We start from the raw sequence: 22,801 nt of genomic DNA on the forward strand, positions 1-22,801 counted from the left end.
ATATATATGATTTCATCATAAACTAAAATGGAATGACATATATATTATGAGCTATTGGAACATAATGAAAACATGGGAACAAGTATATAATGTGTGTTCCCTTAAGTATTCAACAAGTCTTTTACAATTTATTGAAAAAATAAAATGCAAAATGAAAGTTATCTATTTTCTGTTTAAGTGAGTCGCAACCTAGGCGAGTGTCTAGGTAGGTCTGGGCCGGTGCCCAAGGGGTATAGGCAGGTGCCCAAGGGGTCTAGGTGGGTGCCCAAGGGGTCTAGGCGAGCGCCTCAGTAAGTCTAGTCGCTTTTTCTTAATTTTCAAATGTTTAGGCATTAATCGGGACGGTAATCAACTCCCTAGTGCTTGCAGTAGAATGCCACTAAAAAAGTATGTTAAGTTAATAACGTATTATTTATGAATAAGTTAGGCATATAACAATTGCGTGATTAGTTCACGGTAATGTCAAAATAAGTCATTTTCTATCCTTCAAATTAATCACACACGTTGGAAAAGCCAAGCAGAGTTGACCAAAAAGATAGGCAAAAAAGCAGATGATAAAAAACCAGAGAGAACTGGGCAACTAGGAAACTTCAAATGAATAATAAAAGCAGTAAGAAAGAGACCTCCCACAAAAGAGTCAAACGTTACTCGCCCACTCCAAAATACCAAACCTCTGTTTCCATCCTTTTTTTTCCTTTCATTTCTCATATTTTTTAATAATTTCCATTTTTTCGCCGACACAACGCATGCACAGTAACATTTTATTTATTTATTTATTTATTTATAATTTTGGTTAATTACTCAAGCTTCGAATCTCCCAGAGAGACTCTGACTCTTTTGTTTAATGCCAATGACGCTCATTGCTGATGGCGATCTCCTACTCCAACTAATACTGCTACCAGATACTTCTCTCTGCTGCTTCTTCTTCTTCTTCCCCTGCGCCTCCATGGTCCTCCTGCATGCGCCCCACCTCACCTGAACACACTACACTCTCCCCCTCTCTCTGTGCTTCCAACACTGCAATGACTGATCACCCCTCTGCTAACTCGCTCTCTGTGGCTCGCTGGCTCACTGAGTTCGTGCTAATCGCCTCGACTTTGGCTGCTCTGCCTCTCGTTAGTGGCACCACTGATGCTTCTGATGGTATATTTCCATTATTTATTTACTTATTTACAATAATTTTCTCAGTGATTTATTAAATAAAAGTTTTGAGCTTCGATCCTGGGTTGGTTTTGTTTTATGGTTTTGATTGGAAATATTGATTTTTTTTTATGGAAAATGGACTTTCGAGTCTGTGACTTTGGGGTTTTGTGATTTTGTGATCTGTTGATGTATTTTTTTTTTTTCAAAGATGAACCCCTTAGGCCTTGTTTGGCTGCTGAGAAGGGAACAAAATGTGGGAAATTAAAAAAATGCAGGTGTTTTTTGCTTTTTTCCGTACAATGTTGATTTGGTTATTGGAAAAATGAGAAATTTCATCATAATTTGGCTAAATTCAGCTCAGAGGAGTTCACCTAATTGCATAGAGGAATCAAAGCTTGAAACTTTTCCCCATTTTTGAAGTTTTGGATTTATCTTACCAGATAGCAATTGAAGGCAGGAAATAAGTAGCTAAGCTTTTGTGAGAAATTGGTGTGGTTTTTTTAAAAGTGATGTTCTTTGCTTTGCAGTTCGAGCACTTCAGGTATTGTACACCTCGGTAAACAGTCCTTCTCAGCTAACCGGTTGGAAAAGTAGTGGCGGTGATCCGTGTGGAGAGTCATGGAAAGGGGTAACTTGTGAGGGCTCAGCTGTTGTTTCAGTGTACGATTCTATGTTTCGAAAATGTGGCTGGTTTTGAAGTTTATTCAATTAATTGAGTTGGTTCTTTGACTTTGTTAATGTGTCATATTGTTGTTATACCAGGGAGGTTTCCGGGTTAGGTCTCAGTGGAACCATGGGATACTTGCTTTCCGACCTGCTATCATTGTTAAAACTGTGAGAATTCTTTTGCTCTGTTTTTTTATGATTTGTTTTTGGGGTATTGCAATAATTCTATATGTTTCATTTGATATGCTGAGTTACTAATATTAAGTTTTTCGTGTCCATCAGTGATTTGAGCGACAACAATTTTCATGACACAATCCCGTATCAGCTACCGCCAAATCTTACAAGCCTGTAATGCTCAATCATTTATTTATTCATTCTTTTGTTCTTAGAAGTAGTTCTCCTTGCTACTCTGATACTCAATTGTTATTTTTTTCCTTCTTGTTTTGTGCATGTATGTACAGAAATCTTGCAAGGAACAACTTCACTGGAAATTTACCTTATTCTATGGCCAACATGGTTTCTCTCAGTTATTTGTAAGTAGCCGGTATTGAATTTTATGAAGTTTCATTAACGTTCTCATGCAGTTCCGTTACACATGATGAGGATGTTCTGATGTATTTGTGAAATCCATGTTTTTAGGAATGTTAGCCGTAACTCACTATCCGAGTCAATTGGTGACATTTTTGCTCAACTTGCGGGCCTTGCTACCTTGTAAGATAGCTTACTCTAGCATTTCTTTTGCATAATCATTCTAATATCTTGATGTCGTTAATGCTTTTCCTTGCAGGGATCTATCTCTTAACAACTTTACCAGTGATATTCCTAATTCCTTTAGTTCATTGTCCAATCTTTCTTCCCTGTGAGTTTTTGTTTTCAAAGTGCTGATTTCTATTGAAATTTCTGTTTGCGAATATTCTGCTGTTTATTTGCAGTCACTTGTAATTACATCTTGATTTGTGCCAGCTATATGCAGAACAATCAACTGACTGGTACTCTCAATGTTCTGACGGGTTTGCCTTTGACTACTTTGTAAGGGTGTTTTCCCTCCTTGTTTACTTTAACATTCGACTACCTACCCTTATACTGTTGTTGTGCACATTTTTTTGAGCAGAAATGTTGCCAACAACCATTTCAGCGGATGGATACCCCAAGAGCTTAGTTCAATTCGTACTTTTATGTGAGTTCCTTCTTTACTTAATGCATATGTGAATTTAGTGCTCAATTTTTTCGGCATGTCTGATTTGGTTCTTAAAATTGAAATAGTTATGATGGAAATGGTTTTGATAATGGTCCTGCTCCTCCACCACCACCATATATCCCACCTCCCCCAGGAAGATCTACTAAGAATCACAGTCGTTCCGGATCTGGAACACCCCCACAGGGATCTGATGGCCAATCACATGATTCAAAAAATGGGCTGGCTGTTGGGGCTTTGGTAGGGATAATTCTGGGTTCTGTTTTTGTTGCTCTCATTGTCTTACTTGCTCTTGCCTTTTGCATACGCAAAAATAAAAGGGAGGACAAGATTCCAAGAGCTTCTGGGGGAAATGTCTCTGCTCGCACAAATAATGGTAGAATCGCTTACCTCTTCTTTTCCTTTCCCTTTTCCTTTTGAAGCTTGGCTTTTTAATATGTTGGAACTATGATTTGAGAGGCATGTGGTTTCTTTGAAACAAGATTTGTTTTTTAGTAGCGTAAATACAAGCATTTTCCTCTTTCCAAATAGACGCAGAAGGGTTAACACTATTTCTTACAAATATTGGATGGTACTCTGAGTATCGTAAACATTTACATGCTGCACCCTGCTCTATTTTGCAGTAAATACTGAGATGCAAGAGCAGAGGGTAAAAAGTGCGGCTACTGTAACTGATCTCATGCCTCCACCCGCAGAAATTTTGGTGGTTGATAGGTTACATAGTAAAAATGGATCGATAAAAAGGATAAAATCACCTATCACTGCTACTCCTTATACTGTTGCCTCTCTCCAATCAGCAACTAATAGCTTCAGTCAAGAATTTCTTATTGGTGAAGGTTCTCTTGGTCGTGTTTACAGAGCAGAGTTCCCTAATGGAAAGGTAAATTTGTTTATTGTTGTTTTCTTCCCTTTCTTTAAAACAGATTTTATGCACATGTATAAAGTGACGGCTGTATTAGATACTGTAACAAAGATGTACATTATAAGCTGTTGATGGTGCTGCCATCATTATAGCTTCTGTGGTGGGAACTGAACTGCTGGGATCCCGAGCTAGTTCTCTCCATACACGACACAAATGCAGACACAAATATTGATGGATGTATCTTTATTTTCTTTTTCCTTGCCGTGTGGAGTGTAACTAATGTTAATAGACACATTTTTCAAATTATGGCCACCTTTTGCCGATTTAGCTAGTGAGATATGTAATCTCAGCTGAAGTAAAAAGCTAAATTTAGGATAAAATTTAGTTTGTTACCTGCAATATAGACTTTGGTCTTTGATAGTATTAGATGGGGTTATCTCCACCATCTGCTTCTTGCCTTATCTGTTCGGTGGTACTTAGTTTCACTTGCTTAGTACTGTTGGCTATATATATTCTCGCAACCCGAGCTCCTAGGTTTACTGAGGTTGAATTCTCCTGTAATACCACCTGTTATACTAGTGGCACATTGACTAATTTTTTCTGTCTTTTTTTTTTTGTAATGTAGATAATGGCAATTAAGAAAATTGACAATGCAGCACTATCATTGCAAGAGGAAGATAATTTCCTTGAAGCTATTTCAAATATGTCGCGCTTGAGGCATCCAAACATTGTTACACTGGCTGGATATTGCGCAGAGCATGGACAGCGTCTTCTAGTCTATGAGCATGTAGGAAACGGGAGCTTGCATGACATTCTTCATTTTGCTGAAGACGGCAGTAAGAATCTGAATTGGAATGCCCGTGTTAGGGTAGCACTAGGCACAGCTCGAGCTTTAGAGTATGTTACGTGTTTCGAAATTTAAGTCTGCTTGTGTTTGTGTGTGTGTGGTGTGTGTGCGGGACATGCGTAATGATTGCTCAAAAACACTTCCTAAGTTAAAGATTCTCCTGCCAGGTACTTGCATGAAGTTTGCTTACCTTCTGTTGTACATAGAAACTTCAAGTCAGCAAATATTTTACTTGACGAAGAGTTCAATCCCCACTTATCTGACTGTGGGTTAGCTGCTCTAACGCCAAACACAGAGCGACAGGTAAAACCAATGAAGTTAAACTGTTCTTATGGATTGTGAGTCAGTATTCAGTCCTCATGCTTTTGTTGTGTACTCGAGTGATTAATTTAAGTTCATGATTCACAGATTTCAACTCAGATGGTGGGTTCATTTGGTTATAGTGCTCCTGAATTCGCCTTGTCAGGAGTATACACTGTAAAAAGTGACGTCTACAGCTTTGGGGTGGTGATGCTCGAGCTGTTGACGGGTCGGAAGCCACTAGACTGGTACGCCTGGCCCACATTAATGAAATGTCTGGTTTATGTTTTCTTTTTCTTTCCTTGAAATTGCTTGATTCTTTTAATGTTGCTTAATAATTTCCCATTTCCCTGGAATCTGTTTAATGTTTAGTTCAAGGTCGAGGTCAGAACAGTCGCTTGTGAGATGGGCTACTCCCCAACTACATGATATAGATGCCCTAGCAAAAATGGTTGACCCGGCCTTAAATGGCATGTATCCTGCGAAGTCTCTTTCGCGTTTCGCTGACATCATTGCACTTTGTGTTCAGGTAACTTCTTTATTAATGCTAGCAGGAATTTTCTTACTGTAGTTAGATAAAGAAGAAGCAATTAGTTGCCCACTTATGGCCTTTAAGAGCATCACTAACGGTTAAATACAAGATCGAGCTGCTCACACAATTGAAGATAATCGTGTTTTTCTTTCTTCTCGTCACATCTCCGCAAGGAAAGATAAAATAGGTTCTTGTAAAGGGATGGGGGAACGTTCAGTTCAAAGTTCTCATATAATTTTTTGACCTATATCTCGTTTCTCATCGTTTAGAAACTAACCTTTCACATTGTCTTTTATGCATAGCCGGAGCCTGAATTTCGGCCTCCCATGTCCGAAGTTGTGCAAGCACTGGTCCGCTTAGTGCAAAGAGCAAGCGTGGTCAGACGTTCAAGTGACGAATCTGGTTTCGCATACAGGACCCCCGATCACGAAGCAATTGACATGTCAATTTAAGCGTCCCCTCTCTCTTTTCTTTTTCTTGCTAGTAGAGATTCCATAGTGTGTGAGTTGATAGATTCGAACCCAAGCCTCGGGAAGGAGACGACACAGACAAGTACCTTATTTCTTGTTGAAGCACATATATTGGAAGATATTTGCAGTTTTTCTTTTACAAATGGCGAGGCGAGGGTCGGATGAAACACAGACACGGAGACGAATAAACGATTTGTGTTAAAATTAGATTAAAAATATATGTAATTATGATTCATAAAGTGTTATTTGCACATAATAATAAACCTTACGATCACTGTCAAACAATTAAATGCAATGCAAGTATTCTGGAAATCGGCAGCTAAATTTTTACCTTGGTTTAGCTTCCGAAGCCATTTAAATTCTAAACTTACGGAAATGTTGTTTTTTTGTGACCGAAAAGTTATAAGTTCAAGTTGTGGAAACAGTCTCTTTGCAAAGTAAGGTCAGATTGCGTACGATAAATATTCACTACTGGATCCTCGTTAAGCAGGAAGCCTTGTTGATTTTGGGTTGGCCATTTAAAGGAAATCTTTAAGGGAAGGGATCCCTTATTTATTTATTTATTTTTATAAAAATAAGAAATTAGTTGTGGGGTCCACACAACAACGAACTTTAACGATCCGAATTGTCTATTTTTCAAGTTGCACCTTATATATCATCCTTGCAAAATATTAGCCAAATCGGAAATGTTTAAGACATTTAATTGGGTTCAAAGAAATTAACGAATACTTTGTTATATAAGAAACAATGAAATTTTATCTTAATAATTAAATAAGCAAATGGTTTCGGAATGAATTGAATTTTTGCAAAGATGATCTATGAATTAATACTTACAAAATAAACGATTTGAATCATTAAATTTCGATGTAAAATGAGCCCTATACCTAATTTCATTTTTTGAAAAAAAGAAAAGATCATTTTGCATAAAGGCCTGGCCATTTAAATTCCAAAGTCAAATTGTCTACGAAATGCGAAATTGTTGCTCTGTTGTAACCAAAAGGTTACAATTTCAAGTCGTGGAAGCCATTTAAATTCTAAACTCACGGAAATGTTGCTTTTTTGTAACTGAAATGTTACAATTTCAAATCGTGAAAATTGTTTTTTTTGCAAATTAAAAATTAAATTGCGTACAATAAACATTCACTTTCGAATTTTCATTGAGCAAAAAGCCTTGTTGATTTTGAATACGCCATTTAAGTTCCAAAGTCAAATTGTCCGCGAAATGCGAAATTGTTGGTCACAAAAGCATGATCTTTTTAGGTCCAAATCAATTACGGATCCACTGTCAAATTATGGTTGGCATGTTATTGTTACTTGTAGGCAGGCATGGTTGCGTGTTGGATAAGTAATTTTAATTTTTGATACAAAATTAACTTTAAAATGGACGGATTTGATTGGCCAATTGAAATCGGTCGTCCTAAATCCCACGGCAGAGAATCCTTCTTTATACAGACGAAAATAATAAAAAATAAAAAAACGTCAAGTCCTCGTTGTAACTCAGACAAGACCCGCAAATTCCAGTCCCATCTCCGCCGTTACCTTTTTGGCAGTTCCGACATCTATTTTTAGCAGCTTCCGACCCGAAATCGCCGCGTTTCTCCCTCAGGTCTCAGCTGTTCTGTTGAGGAGGGTCCAAATCCAGACGGCCCGACAGCACACAAATCGATGTCCGTAAACATAGTTCAAATTGAACCCGTCCCACCAGAAGAAGATGGACCCACCTCAGCTCAGCCCCTCGACCCCACCACCTCCTCCTCCGCCTGTCCCAGCCCCGCTTTTCTGCATTACCGGTCCGGCTCCTCCACTCCCCGGAGCCGCCCTTCATCCCCGACTAACTCGCCGGGAAACGGCCTCACTCGGTTTTCCACCTCGGAGGCGCCGCTGGATTGGGTGCCGAAGATGCAGAGGAGGACCTCCGCCAGGAAGGTAGGAGTTGAGAGGCCTTGGTATAGCAAAAAGCGAGTGAAGGGGATTGTGGGGGTGATTGGATTGTTGGTATTTTACTTCTTGATGAATTGGGTTATGCTTTTGCGGCTTCAAGATCATGGGATCCGTTCTGAATCTGGGTTTCCCGGGAATTCGTCTCTGCCGTCGGTCTCCGTCACCATTCCGGTATGTTGTCAGATGCCAAAGTTTTGAACTTTTTCCTCTGACACAAGCGATATTTTACTTTAAACTAATCTAAACAGTAGAAGCGATGTTCCAAACTTTTTATTTTCATACGAGCGATATTCTATTTTTAAAAATGTGCATAGGGGGACTTGAACTTGGGTGCATTGGGATACACGTCCGTTTGAAGTGAAAGCTTCAAACTTCGATTTAAAATAAGAACACAAAACCGAATTTGAAAGGTTACCAGATGCGTCCTAAGATTTTTCCTTTTTTTGTATGTTTTCAGGCGAAATGGAGAAAAATTGGTAAAGTAAAAAAGGCACAGAAAGGTAACTATGGAAGGATGCTGGCTTTGGCTGCTCATGCATTGGCAGAGGTACTCTCTTCTCTGGTTAACTGGAATCTGAGTTTAGTTAATTGATGAGATTTCGTTCTAATCACTCGATGTGCCTTTTTTGGCCGGTACATTGAATGATGCAGGGGCAGAGTAAACCCGAGCCGAAAGATCTGTGGCTGGAGCCATTAGTTCCTTCTGTTTCTTGGAAACCTTGTGCCGACCAACGGAACTGGGAACCTAATGGTAGTCCTTTGTCCTTGTATTTTAAAATTTCTAAGAACGCTCAGTTTAGTTGGTTAACGGAGTAAGCTAGCTCTAATATCAACTTCTTTGTGGTACCTTATAGAGGGAAAAAATGGATACATTTTGGTCACTGCAAACGGTGGGATGAACCAGCAGCGAGTAGCTGTAAGTGATGCTTGCCTTAAGTCATCGTATCTTTGGAAACATAAATATAGGATGTGGTTCTATGAGGCTTTATGATTCTGTGAGTTCAATTGTTATTACCTACTCGTTATTTTGTTTGGCTACAGGTTTGCAATGCTGTCGCTGTTGCACGATTACTCAATTCAACGCTGGTTGTTCCCAAGTTTTTGTATAGTAGTATATGGAGAGATGTGAGGTGACATACTTTTCCTTTTCTCCGCTCAAGAATTTTCCTATTTTTTCGTTTGCCATATGGTTGATGTTGTTTCTGCCATAAAAAAGACCTGCATTTAACTTCCGGATTTAGAACCTAAGCAGAGTCCGAGGGTTGTTGGGGCTGCTTTTTTGGCCTGTTGGATACGATATACAAATTTCTGGCTCCATTATCATTTTGCTTTAGTCATTTTTTTTTCTTCTCGTTTGAAATAACTTTTTAATTACTGGCTTTGATGTTTTGTGATGTTTCATCGTTTACCCTTCATCATATACTGATCATGTGTTGATTGTAGTAACATCTTGATTTCTAGTTATTTGTTTTTCTCTCTTTTATTCTCCTTTTTTTTTGCCTTTGAAAATAATGATAACAAACTGTATGATTTCATAGTCAGTTCGGCGATATCTATCAGGAGGAGCATTTTATTAATTACTTGTCGCCTGATATTCGGATAGTGAAGGAACTCCCAAAGGAGCTACAGTCATTAGATTTGGAAGCAATTGGTAGTGTTGTAAGTCCCTCAGCGAAATGAAATATTCTTATCAATTAAAGTGTTTGCTTCACTATGAGTTTGTTTCTAATTCCTTTTACAATTCGTTCCAGGTGACAGATGTGGACATCCCCAAAGAGGCAAAGCCAAGTTTTTACTTCAAACACATCATCCCCATTCTACTTAAGAATGGAGTTGTACATTTTCTTGGATTTGGGCATCGGTTGGCATTTGATCCAATACCATTTCAGTTGCAGGTACACAATAAGCTCTGACACCCTAAGCGATTCTGGTCTTCCTCACACTTTTCACTTGCTTGCTTGCTTACGGCTCTTCATTTCCACTATTCCTAATTGGGGAACTTCATATAGAGACTTCGATGCAGATGTAATTTTCATGCCCTTCAATTTATCCCCAAGATACAAGAAGTTGGTGCTTTACTTCTTCAAAGACTGCGTCAAAATGAAAGTCACCCTGGACCGCTCGATCGTTATCTTGTTGGTTCATTTGCAGAACCAGTCAAGAAACAGACTAAAAGTCGTGCTAAGAAAGCTTCCAGATATCTAGCTTTACACCTGAGGTTTGAAATTGACATGGTAGCTCATTCTTTGTGTGAGTTTGGTGGAGGTGAGGAAGAGAGAAAAGAGTTGGAAGCGTATCGTGAAATCCATTTCCCCGCATTAACACTTCTCAAGAAGACTAAAACGTAAGCAGTATATCATTTGATTGGTGTTTTTTATTTTGTTTGATAGTTCATGATAATTAATAGTAGACTGAGAGAACATTTACTTTAAGGGTTCCCGTTCTTACACTTACCACTTTATACATACTTTTTACTTTTTTAGCTGATCAAAGAGATTGAGTTTTACCATCATATCGATTTTTTTTTACTTGTTTCAGGCTGCCTACTCCTGCAGAGCTCAGGGAAGAAGGCTTATGTCCCTTAACACCTGAAGAAGCAGTACTTATGCTTGCTGCTCTTGGTTTCAACAGGAAGACTCATGTATTTGTGGCAGGTTCACAGATATATGGAGGGAGATCAAGGATGATTGCTTTGACTAGCCTGTATCCGAAATTGGTGACCAAAGAAAATTTGCTCACACCGACTGAACTCGAACCTTTCATGAATTTTTCATCCCAGGTAATGAGATGCTGTAAATATTTAGATTATTTGTACATTTCGGTTTTACTGCCGCTTTTGCATGCCTAAGTCAGCTCCTTCTGTAGTTAGCAGCACTGGACTTCATAGGCTGCACCGCTGCCGATGCATTTGCCATGACCGATTCAGGAAGTCAGTTATCATCCTTGGTGTCAGGTTTTCGAATATACTATGGTGGAGGGAAAATGCCAACAATACGACCAAACAAACGCAGGCTTGCGAGCATTTTTATGAAGAATTCCACTATCGAATGGCGTGTTTTCGAGCAGAGAATTCGAAAGGCAGTCAGACAAACTAAACATATCCAACCAAGGCCTAAGGCGAGGAGTATGTATAGATATCCACGGTGCGACGAGTGTATGTGCAACATGACAATAACCTCCTGACTATTGTTTCCTAGAGTTGTGTCATGCTTTTCCCGACAACTTGCGGCATTCGGATATCTGACTAGTCCTGAAGGTTACGTATATAATCCTCCCCTTGATCCGACTGGCCAGGACAAACAACCGGAGGCGGCCCCTGCATGAGCGCTCCCCTTGTTGCTGATTCAATTGTAATATGTAAAATTCATCATGATTTGTATTCTAACCATTGATCCAATCATAATTTTATTCATTCAAATTCCATTTATCAGAGTTGTGAAAGCTACTTCTTATCATTTCGATATCGAAACGGGAAAAACCGATAAGGGTATCCTGACAATATGATTTAAACTTCCAGTAAGAATAATTTCACCAAATGTAAAATCATCCATCGCTTGCGTCACTTTAACTTGTATATGCAGTTCTTGGATGCCTTCTGGAGCAATCCTAAACCAAGTTGGACACAGATCTACTATTGTCCCATTAGGTGACACCGCAGAGCAAACATAAGTCTCTGGCTTGCTCCCCACGTTATTGAAAATCCGTCGGACGATTTGAGACCCCCTCAATGCCGATATTGTTATCGAAGGCAGGTTCAAATTGGCCGGATGGTCAAGCGTGTTATTGCATGGTTCACCAGTTGCATTTCTAACTGCAGCTGGACTGATTTCAGGCAATGAGCACAAGAAGTTGATATAATCTTCATATGCGGAAGGTAAGACTAGGCCTGGATCCAGGGCTCGACTTGGACTGACTAGTCCAGCTCCGAAATCAAAATGGCTGGAAGGATATGTACTGCCTATGCCAGATCCTTCCGCCATGATAAGTTCCCCATTTTTGTCGTACTTTGTGGCAGTGGTGGAAATCGCGGACGCAATCATGGATGGAGTCCATGAAGGATTGTACTGCTTGACGAGTGCTGCTATTCCCGCCACATGAGGTGTTGCCATGCTTGTACCAGATTGTAATGCAAAATTGTACCCTAAACAACAAAATCACCAAAGTTTGTTAATTACTTGCTTGTGTATCAAGGTATTACCGAAATAACGCAGAAGATTGCTGCAGGCTTGCATCTTCTTATCACCTGTTAAAGCGGGTTCTGAGGCGCTAACGGGACTCCAAGCTGCCCAAATTTGGTGCCCTGGGGCAAGAATATCCGGCTTTAATACATCACAAGGAGTCCTGGAAGTGTTTACAAAATCTGGTCCCCTCGAAGAGAATCTGCTTACAACGGGCGCTTGTCCCATGAAAGAAGCAACTCTTCCTTCTCCGATAGCCGCTTTTGCTGCGAATTGAGTAGCAAATCCTTTCTCCTGCTTGTGTGTTTCTTGTTCATAATATTGCAATATAACCTATAATTTATGATCAGTTCTTCAAAGAATGTTCTGCTAATTCCTGGATAGGCCAAGGCTCATTAAAAATATGATGTATTTTTAACATATATACCTGGGAATTGGTTAAATTAGGGACTAAAATGCCAGGAACAACAAAAGGAATAGGTTCTGCAATGAAATCACCGTAGACCGGACTTGCAACAAGGATAAAACCCATAAACCCTAGACCTTTTGCCGTGTTGATGATGGCGGTGAGGGTGGATGTTCCGTTGTAGAATCCCTCCGAGAAGGTGCAGATGACGATGCTACCTAGTACTACATTGTGATCCAATGCTTCTGGATATTGGCACTCTTCGACATAAGGCGGAGTCCTTGGGAAAGTCCCATCTGCCTTCACTGCATCCTTTGCCAAAACCAACTTATGCAGAAGCAAACCATATCCAAAAGTCGGTCCTGAAATCGATACAGATAATCATTCATGAAAAAAATTATGGATGAAGTTGAACTCGGTCTAGTTAAAACGTTGTTGAAGTTACGATATTAGTACCTGATAATCCCACACCTTCGATTTTTGTGCCGTTTCCGAGAAGAATAGAACCCGGATAAGTTCTATCTGTGCCAGATGAAGCGACACCTACAGCCCAAGGGCTGTAAGACACTACGCTTGAAATACCTGGCCCTTGATTACCTGTTGCTTGCACCACGAAAACCCCTGCTCTTCGAGCAGATAACATGGCAATATCGTACGCGCTTAAGAAGGTAACCGTGTCTTCGGGCGGTTCATCTGGCCCTACGGAGAGTGTTAGGATGTCCACTCCATCCAGAATTGCCTGTCGTCACAAATGAAAACACACCACACACCAAAAGAAGGTTTTCACTATTTCGGTTCAAACTTGGATCACAAGTTAACTCGAAGAATCTGCCAAATTACAAAACTTACTTGATCGATCGCTGAAACCACATCTGTTAAAGTTCCCACTGTAGGATACACAGCTTTATACACCGCAATTCTGTGACGAAAAAACAAAGTCACAACTCAAAGAAGCCAGAAATGTGAGAATTCTGGAATCTTGACATTGCTGCAATTTAAGCAATAGACAAAGCATACCGCGCCCGTGGAGCCATCCCACTTGCTTCTCCATAGTAGTAACCATTCACAACCACTGGAACTCCAGCATTACCCGCAGCGGTTGATGCGACGTGACTTCCATGACCAACTGCATCAAAGGGTGAAAGAAAATCCACTGTAGAGTTAAGAGTGGCAGCAGCTTCAGCCCCAGCTGAGAAGAACTTTGCCGAGACTATCTTCTCATTGCATGAACTTGCTGGGAATCGAGGACCCGTTTCGCAATTTCCCAAAAAATGAGAGATATTTCCGGTGAAAGGGTGCAGGTGGTCATAAGCAAAACTGGGGTGTGTGGGGTTGATGCCTGAATCCACAAAACCAATCACGATTCCCTCGCCGGCGCTACGATCATCTCCTCCATCGTGTGTCCATGCTCCTTGGGGTAGTCCAAGGAATTCAGGAGTGTACGTTGTCATCAGCTTTGCTCCTCTGTCTCTCTCAACTAACTTCACTCCTGCAGCGGCTTTGAGCTTCTCAGCCTGTAATGTTCATCATCAAATACATAGTTAAATGATAAGTCTATAACCAAGAAGTATTGAACTGCATTTTATATATAAGCAATAATTTCTTTAAACCAAACTAAATTACGGGGAGTGAGACTCGAACTTAGTGAATAGGGCTAGGGGCAGCATACACGCTCCAACCAATTTGGTGCTACGCCTACATTTGCATATTGGACTGAAGTTGTAAATTCAAAGTTATTGGACCCTCGCTAAAAAACAACGTCCAAAATCCAAATTTCTATTATCCAACACGTTAAGTGTGCTTCCCCTTTGCATCTAAGTCCGAAATCTCCCGCTCAATAATTTAAATTAGATTAGAATATCGCTGCTTGAATAAAAAAAATATGCATAGTGGCAGAGGACCTGGGAAGGGGTGGTATGGACAGCAAAGCCATTTACAATATGTTTAAAGCTGTAAAGCTTGCTGTAGCTTCCAGTCTCTAAAGCACTCTGTAGAAGTTGGTCATGAGAATCCACCAAACGCTTTGCATGGGCCTTGAAAACTTTACTAACGATATCCATGCATCAAACCATAGACAATTAAGATCATAATCAGCAATTATCATCGTAAACACACACACACACACATATAGAGAGAGAATTTTTGTACAGGACGTCCTATCTTTCTTTAAAAACATGATGTTCTGCGCGGAGAATCTTTTTCTGAACGTATCACGTCTTCAAGAAAGACAATATATCCTGCACAGAGCCGGACTGCATATGCATGAAAATAAAATAAGACAAGTTTTGTGATCCCCGTCCCACCTGTTTGGATCAAGACGCCTTCTGTCTTCACGAGATGATATTCGAGAACCTCCATGGAATGCGACCGGGTCTCCTTCCATCAAAACCATGTACAAGGCTCGCTCTTCCGCAAAAGTAACGAACCCGACAGAAACAATAATCGCTAGGAAAAATATTGGAGGCAATACACTGGCCCTTCCTGCCATGGTTGCAGCACAAACAGAGAAATATATTGGGGATTATGGTGTTGATTCGTTCGGTTTAATGATAATTAATTGTGCTGTTAGATGTTTTCCATATATATGATTCTGCAGTTTAGGAATTATGAACAGAAATTTACTTGTAACCTTCACAAATTTAAAACATGAAGAAGTTGCCATATCTGCCATGCAAACAATCAATGGTTAACTGCACTATTAATGTGAATAGAGCTTTCTTTAAGAGGAAAACCAGCCTGCTTTTTGGACTAAATCGTTATCTTTCGTTTAATTCAGTTTGTAATTGAAAGTTTACGTGAGCGTGTTCATGCCCTCTCACACCAAACAACCTTGATGAGTTCGTTATTTTCCGGCGGAGAGGGAGGGAAGAAGGGTAAAAGCAAGAAGAAAAGCTAGTTTCTGGTTCACAATCAACAAAGTCTAGGAGCTTTAGTATCGTCCAGAGGAATAGGGCGTGTGACCGTATGAATCATGTTCTTTTGGTCACCTAGTGACTAAAGATTCATGGGTGCGTGTGACCGTATGAATCATGTTCTTTTGGTCACCTAGTGACTAAAGATTCATGGCCACACACCGGTGAGTGACCCACACATTCTTTGGTCACTTGGTGACCAAGAGAACATGTTTGGCAACTGTATATAATGGAAACCATCTACCAGGTTCGAAAAGCGGCTATCAAACCAGAAATCTGCTGTAACATTTTACTGTGCATTATTATCTGCAGCTGCCATGAAGCAATTCCCGCAACTTAAACATACAAAAAGCTATCCGACCACCACGATGAAGAGAACAAGCAAAATAGATTCATGCGTTGATAATTAAAATTACGAAGCAACAATTTTTGGAAGCAAACGATTCATTGATTGTCGAGAAAGAGAACCAAGGTTCGAACTCAATTCTGTTTTGTTAAAATTACATGACCAATTTCCTGAAAATGAAGCTGGTGCACATAGCCTAAATCAAACTAAGGTCATGATATGTAACCAAAACGTTAAGCTCCTGATATCCTACTGTACAGCCCAAACGGCAGACATAGCATCTCGGCTCCTAGCAAACCGATGCTTGCTAAGGATGTTATTTCTTCTGGCGCTTGGGCTCGAGCTGCAAAAGGTTATGAATTCAGATTACACATTTGTCGGAATTAATATAGCATAATTTGATATATAGAGTGTAGAATGAATAAGAAGACCACTCTACTTTTAACGTACAACAGTTTTTGAACAGAAAAACAACCGGTGAATAACAATGAGAATGGACAATAAACTTCCGTGACGAAAGCAAAGCATCATTGATCGTAAAATATACAATGAACATGTGAAACCATTATTAATTTATAATTTGTCATTCAGCCTTGGTCTATAGTCATCTAAAACTCCATTATATGAAATCACACCTCCGCAACAGCTGCTGGAACTGCATTCTGGGGATTTTTCTCGTCCTCTTCAGCTAAACACTCGGAACACAAAAAGCTTTCCAGTTTTTTTGCTTCCACAATAGTCATTCCCACACAAGCAGGATGGTACCTACAAATCCGATGGTAACATCCGTATATGTATCAGGATATTAAAATGTATAAATGGGAGATTTAATAATGTTGCAAAAAGGACCAAAAGTTCATCTGAATAAGACTCAAATATAAAATTACCAGAGTACTAAGTTGAATTTCAGAAACCAATTCTCAAGCATGAATGTGAACAATCAACTTCTAACTAAACAAACATATGAAAATCAACCTTCGTACAGCGCAAATTTTGAGTTGGTTAAGGCAAATTACAGTGATAACTCACAGAAGTATGCAACTCAAAGCCACCAGGAGGGAGAAGAAAACATCATCAAATGATCATTAAAATCCAAACTTCTATGCAGTTTGCATATATGCTAACCAGTGTTCTGAGACCACAATTTGGGGATCCAGTATAGATTTAGCCTCTTAAATGCTTCTTTTCTCACTCTCTTTTAGGTACAAATTTTAATAAATATTTGAAGCACATTCTGTTCAGCAAATACAATTTACGAATCGCCAAGATAATATGATGGAAAAATGAAGAAATTACCAGTCCTTGCACTCCTCACATTGCACCATGAGGTCATCCGGGTTATATGGCATCTCACACTTGCAATACCTTCAAAACACACAAAACCAATCCATCAAATCCCATCCATATATTACTACATTTCCACTAAAACCGAAAACAAACACAAATTACACTCACACAGCAACTCGGTCGGGCGAGAACGCTCCAGTAGCAGCTTTGTACTCAAATCTACAGTAGTAATCCTCAGCTCCAACATTCTCCAGCTTCGTGTAGTTCTTGAAGGAGTGCACCGTACACTTGCCTTCAATGGTGTGAGCGCTCTGCACATCATAGTGGTCAGACAAGAACAACTCTTTGGATCCATGGAACTGCCTCCGTCCTCCAATCGACTCCTCCGGCCTGTAATACCACCTCACTCTCACTTTCATGCCGCCCCGGCTTTCACCTTCGATCTTCTCGATGCGCGCCACGTATGGCGGCTTTCCGGTGTCCGACGGGCGCATCAGGACTGTATCCCCAGCTGCAAAATCACCAAATTTCCTCAACCCAATTAGCGTTCCAGCAAAAATTGAACAATCCGACAATTATTTTTTTCACTTTTTTGGAAATTAACAAAAAGATTTGATTTTTGTTTTGGGTTTTTGTTACCTCTGACGATTTTGTTGGTGCCCCTGATAGTGTAAGAGTCCGCGTCCCTTGACTCCTTTTTTCCTGGTCTGGTTTTGGCCATATGGGTCTTTTCTGGGAAGCTTTGGTGGTGGAAAATGTGGGAACTTTGAAGCAATTTCAGTGGCGGAAAGTGGTTTGATTTCAAAGCCCTAAACTTTTGGACATTTGGGAGGGAGAATTCAGCAGAGAAACCCTAGACCCTTCTTCTCATGAAGACGAGAGAGAGACAGTACACAAGTGACTGTGACGCTTGACCTTTATGGGTCTCTCTCTGTCTCATAACTCTCTTAAATTCTGGCGTTAACGTCTGGATCCGTTGCTTTCCACGCCTCTCCAATAATTTTTAATTTTTTTCAATTGTTCTTGTGATTAGGAATTTTTGGGAAATTGGGTTGAATAATACTTGTAAAAGCTAAATAGCCAAAATAGTTCGTGAGATTTACATGACACATCACTTTGATCTCTGAAATTGAAAATCAATAGAAATGGTCTCTAAGATTGTCCACCATCCATCATTTTGGTCATTCCGTTAAAAACTCCGTTAAATGTCCCGAAGCTCTTGGCATGAAGTTTGGGCAATTTTCAAATCTCAGGGACTAAAGTGATGTGTTATGCAAATCTCAGGGACCATTTTGGCTATTTAGCCTACTTGTAATCACTAGCGAGGGCTTACTATTTTGGATTTTTTTTTAACAAATAATATTATCTATGCTAATGTAGAGGGGTTGAACTTAATCTTAAAATAAGTTAGTAATAAAATGATTCAAATTGTAAGAGTCGAACCTAACACCTCTTACTTAAAAGTGAATAATCAAGTATAGCTAAGCCATGTTTTTTAATCGATCTCTTGCAGAATCCGACGTCATCTTTTACTCAGGCATGATAACCCAACAGAGAAATCCAACGTCATTTACTAAATTTGGATACATTTTCTAAAATAATTGCGACCCCATAAAGTAACTTTACCTCCACAACAGTAAAGGTGTACAACATTTTAACAGCCATGGGAATGAATGTCCTCTAAGCCTCACTCATTTCCAACCACAAAATTTTGAGGTGAAGGTAACCTAGACACAGATAGAATTCACTCAAAGTGTCGATCACTGAATTTGATTTGCATACTGTTATGAAAAAACCGCACATTATTTTTCGGCTAAAAGTGTTGGCGTTCTTTTAGCTCCATCAAAAAACAAAAGCCGGGTCCTATTTGAGCTGTAAGTGATGAAGTGGAGTAGACAAGTAGGTACTGCATCAACGGTTGATTGGGGTGTGCATCCGCTCGACAATTTCATTTACAGCAGCTTGGGTCATCACCAGTGTGTCATGCTGCAGGATGCTGTAGACGTTCAAACCCTGCAAAAGTTGAAATACACGAGTACTGAGTTCAAACCAAACTTACATGGCAGCCGGTTTCATGTATCTATAAAACTTGAGAGCGCTGTTTTGATTGTTTACTTCTAGTTTTGTGAATCAAACATCTTCAACAATGTAAACGTTTGTCGCTAGTTTCTATCTAAGCCATTGCTAATGAATTAAGAAGCCCACTACTTTCTAGAACAAAGTGTCTATGTGGAATGGCATCTCAGGTTGCATAGAAATTGCTAGCTAGTAGCTATAATACAACACTTATTAAGGATCAGAAAGAGCAACTCACTACTGCAGGCAGCACGTTCACGTAATGCAAATTTTGTGTAGCCAACTTGAGCTTTTCAGGTAACATTTGTTTACCATCCTCAGTTTTGGTACCATCCACCAGCAGAAATTTCTTGGAGCCCTCCATTTGTTGGACGTAGTTCACAACATTCTTGGTTTTATGCGTAGGGACCTCAAAATCTTCAAAAACCAGAAGCTGTAGTTTTCGTACAGTTTCACTTGTTAAGTTCCATATAAGAAAAAAAAATTAAAATTTTAATTAATATAATTCAGCCACACACACGGCACAACGAAGCAAGGGGAGAAGTGTTTGTGTGTGGAGAGAGGGATTTTTGTTTTTTTTTTTTTTTTGGGGGGAGTGGGGGGGAGGAAAAGAGAGAATTGCCTTTCCCTCTGCTGCCCGAGCTGTCAGAGCAATCTTTAGTCCTAGACGCCGAACCTTCTTATTCAGCTTAAATTCATGGCTTCGTGGCTTAGGACCATGCATTGTGCATCCTCCTCGGAACTGTTAACACCCACTAAATTCATTAGCAAAACCATCTTAAAGGCATAATGAAAATCAGGAAACATGCTAATTCAAAAGCATGATAAACAAGTACCTGGGGGCCACGTAATGTTCCGTGCCTTGCTCGACCAGTACCCTTCTGATTCCATGGCTTTCTGCCAGTCCCACTAACCTCACTAATAGTTTTTGTTGAATGTGTTCCCTGTAAACCAATCAACAATCATAAGTTTTTTTCTCTTCTTCCTCACTTTCATTTGTGTATAGTCCCGCCAACATTGTATGAAAAATCTAAACTCGGATAACGACAATATCTAAGCCTATGACATGCCCCCCACCAAAACAAAAATGAAAGCCCGTCTACTTTCAAGTGTCAAGTGGCACAACCGCCATTAGTGCCAGCCTTACATGCTTGAGGTGTCAATGCCTAAGTGTACAGATACGTAAATACCTGTTGCCGTTTTGCTAGCTGCCATAGTACAACCCGATGAATAATATCCTTCCTAATAGGTACATCGAAAACATCACCAGCCAAAACTGTGAAGCCTTTATCTTCATAATGAAAATTTGTCACTGGAATCACAAGGTCTTGACCGAGTCCTATAATACAATACACAAAATCACTCAAACAGTTCTACAGTAAACGTCCAGTTTTGATAGATAACATTAATAAACCATACCTACATGTAAATCTGGTAAAGTAATATGTAAGTTTTACCACAAACTAACAGTGTCTCAATTTACTGCCAGACTATGACTACATAAATGTGTCCCACTTAGCACATAAGACAAATGAAAAAATTTCAGTGCTACAAACTACGGGACTCCAGGAAGAGTAATGTTCGAGTTCGAATTAGTATACATGAACCATAGGTCCATAGTACACTCTTAGGTCAACTAGTAACTGGGTGAGATATCTATCGGAACTATAGGATTGTTCTTGATTTGCATAGAATACACACACACACTCACCGTATAACAATTCAGCTCAAACTCACTGTATAACAATTAATGAACGCATTCCAATATTTATAATGATTTTCTAGGTAACATAAACCTCAAAACATGCAATGCTTTGACCTTTCCTCGTACCTATAGAACGGTCTGATGCATCGACGGGCCTTGCTGACAATAAATTAGAGGGAAAGGCACCTCCACTTGGTTCGGGAGTCGGGTTGGAGGTTGAAAGCCTTCGATTTGCTAGAAAAAATGATCCAGCCTATATATAGAGATACAAAAAATAGGAGTTAATTATTGAGTTGCCACATATACAGAAAGCAAAGAAGCCAATAAACCACCTTATTGAGCATATGAAAATGCTGCACTGATTCATATGATATGGCTCAACTTTCACCATATTCTTCTTTTTTCCGATATAAAAAAAAAAAAATTGGGTGTGGAGGAATGTAAATATATATGATGCAAGGAATACCTTGGAAACAGTTGACAATTCTCCAGAAAGTAAGATAACCCCGGGAACATGGCCGCAAAAATCTGTTCAAGAACCAAAATAAAGGTTGGAAAAACTAATAATGCTTTCAATTCTTTCCATGGAAGTCTATAACAGACATGTACACGTACTTACCGAGAGAAGCACGAAATGATGATGGATATAAATTACTTGGAGAGTCACAGCGGCCCGATGCTAATACAGACCCAAAAGTACGCAAAAGCCTTCTGGACACCAACAAAGCCATGCCAAATAATTTTCAACAGGTTATCTGCATCCACAAATCAGCTTTCTCAGTCTTCTTACTACAAAAACACACACCTTTAGACCCTAAATTGATGTTTACACCAACATAAATTCATAACGAAATTCACTTCGCTGTCGAACTCGGGCTCTCATTCTTAAATGCACGAATGTAATATTACAATGTCTCATCCTATCCCACAATACAGACAATCATTACAAACCATTTTTTTCTATCATAATTTGAATGCTTTCGAGATGTTCGATAAAATGCCCAAAACAAAAAGATAACTTTAGCAGCTGAGGAAACAGTGACAAACACTAACCTAAATTGTTCAACCAGTGTTCATCTATATACAGAATTGAAAACGCAAACTAAAAAATAGTGCCCAAAAGCTGGAAGAACTTGAAGAAAACAAAGAAGAGAGAAGTACCCAATTCGAAATGCGATCGGAGACTTGCGGCCGTCGATCCTCCAACCGGAGGGCGCTGCCGAAGGAGGCGAGAGAGAGAGAAAGAGAGAGAGTAAGGTACCCGGAGCCAGGTCCGGTTCTGAAAATGTAAAACGAAAAACCCCAATTTTCCAAAACCCCAAATTCTTTGTATTCGGATCGACAAATGAGCAGATATGGGTGGGCTTATTATTACCCACGTACGTGGTGGGCTTATATTTTATGAAGCCCAAGTACTCTTTGTAGGCTGGACTGCAGGATTTTTTTTTTTTTTTTTTTTTTTTTTTTTTTTTGAGAATCATATAGAAAACACTTTCACTCATAGATACTTTTATTTAAAATCCAAGTGTTGTTACCACTGGCTTTTTCTTTTCAAAATTTATTTAAAAATACTTTTACAATTGATTACTTACGACTTATTTGAAAGTTGTTAATATAGAGTTCTTTTCGATCCTTAAAATAGTCCGAGCTGGAAAAAGATCATGAAAGACCCAATGAAAATTAAAGCCCAAAGAAGAATAAGAAGCACATGGCCCAATGAAATTAGAAGAAGGGCATGACTAGAATTGACAGCTCACCAGCTTGGTCCAACTGAGCAACATAAAGTACTTCTCGATTGTCAATGATACGTGAAAAGACTGATAACTTTATGGAACAAAGCTTTAGAAGCAGACCTACTCAATCACCAATCAAGCCACGTGTTTACAATAGGAGGTAAAGGTGGTCGTGCCGCTGCTCGGAGTGGCATTGTTGACC

General features: G+C 39.6%; 5 protein-coding genes across 6 annotated transcripts; 2 read left to right on the forward strand and 3 right to left on the reverse strand.

The window, feature by feature from the left end:
- Positions 1-584: 584 nt before the first annotated feature.
- On the forward strand, positions 585-6,381 carry LOC137728837 (protein STRUBBELIG-RECEPTOR FAMILY 8). Its single transcript, XM_068467613.2, has 16 exons — positions 585-1,143; positions 1,671-1,803; positions 1,906-1,977; positions 2,092-2,157; positions 2,271-2,342; positions 2,449-2,520; positions 2,597-2,668; positions 2,773-2,838; positions 2,921-2,986; positions 3,073-3,380; positions 3,628-3,884; positions 4,492-4,763; positions 4,881-5,016; positions 5,122-5,261; positions 5,386-5,542; positions 5,848-6,381. The coding sequence occupies exons 1-16, from the start codon at positions 960-962 to the stop codon at positions 5,995-5,997; spliced, it is 2,223 nt and encodes a 740-aa protein (XP_068323714.2). The 5' UTR covers positions 585-959; the 3' UTR covers positions 5,998-6,381.
- A 1,030-nt stretch (positions 6,382-7,411) lies between these two features.
- LOC137729380 (O-fucosyltransferase 15) lies at positions 7,412-11,383 on the forward strand. Its single transcript, XM_068468326.2, has 10 exons — positions 7,412-8,127; positions 8,414-8,503; positions 8,608-8,707; positions 8,811-8,872; positions 8,998-9,086; positions 9,495-9,615; positions 9,708-9,851; positions 9,966-10,300; positions 10,495-10,735; positions 10,822-11,383. Exons 1-10 carry the CDS (start codon positions 7,681-7,683, stop codon positions 11,137-11,139), a joined length of 1,947 nt encoding a protein of 648 aa, XP_068324427.2. The 5' UTR covers positions 7,412-7,680; the 3' UTR covers positions 11,140-11,383.
- Positions 11,384-11,408: 25 nt separating this feature from the next.
- ALE1 (PA-domain containing subtilase family protein) lies at positions 11,409-15,028 on the reverse strand. The gene is made up of 8 exons (XM_068467356.2): positions 14,844-15,028; positions 14,442-14,586; positions 13,558-14,054; positions 13,390-13,459; positions 12,997-13,279; positions 12,562-12,902; positions 12,200-12,467; positions 11,409-12,097 (listed from the first exon to the last, which is right to left on the reverse strand). The coding sequence occupies exons 1-8, from the start codon at positions 15,026-15,028 to the stop codon at positions 11,409-11,411; spliced, it is 2,478 nt and encodes an 825-aa protein (XP_068323457.2).
- An 850-nt stretch (positions 15,029-15,878) lies between these two features.
- LOC137728731 (chromatin remodeling protein EBS) lies at positions 15,879-18,038 on the reverse strand. The gene is made up of 5 exons (XM_068467481.2): positions 17,725-18,038; positions 17,254-17,596; positions 17,095-17,163; positions 16,434-16,563; positions 15,879-16,141 (listed from the first exon to the last, which is right to left on the reverse strand). The coding sequence occupies exons 1-5, from the start codon at positions 17,804-17,806 to the stop codon at positions 16,115-16,117; spliced, it is 651 nt and encodes a 216-aa protein (XP_068323582.1). The 5' UTR covers positions 17,807-18,038; the 3' UTR covers positions 15,879-16,114.
- Positions 18,039-18,592: 554 nt separating this feature from the next.
- LOC137729537 (uncharacterized) lies at positions 18,593-22,186 on the reverse strand. 2 transcript variants are annotated; one of them, XM_068468512.2, is made up of 9 exons: positions 22,028-22,186; positions 21,486-21,621; positions 21,333-21,394; positions 20,993-21,119; positions 20,352-20,500; positions 19,998-20,105; positions 19,784-19,903; positions 19,400-19,594; positions 18,593-19,098 (listed from the first exon to the last, which is right to left on the reverse strand). In XM_068468512.2, the coding sequence occupies exons 2-9, from the start codon at positions 21,595-21,597 to the stop codon at positions 18,997-18,999; spliced, it is 975 nt and encodes a 324-aa protein (XP_068324613.2). In that variant the 5' UTR covers positions 21,598-21,621; positions 22,028-22,186; the 3' UTR covers positions 18,593-18,996. The 2 variants fall into 2 exon arrangements, with proteins under 2 accessions (XP_068324613.2, XP_068324614.2); XM_068468513.2 differs by having other exon boundaries at positions 21,486-21,655; positions 22,028-22,172.
- Positions 22,187-22,801: the final 615 nt, after the last annotated feature.

The sequence above is a fragment of the Pyrus communis genome, chromosome 10 (genome assembly GCF_041283825.1).
Source record: "Pyrus communis isolate YQ-2024b chromosome 10, ASM4128382v1, whole genome shotgun sequence".
NCBI lineage: Eukaryota > Viridiplantae > Streptophyta > Magnoliopsida > Rosales > Rosaceae > Pyrus > Pyrus communis.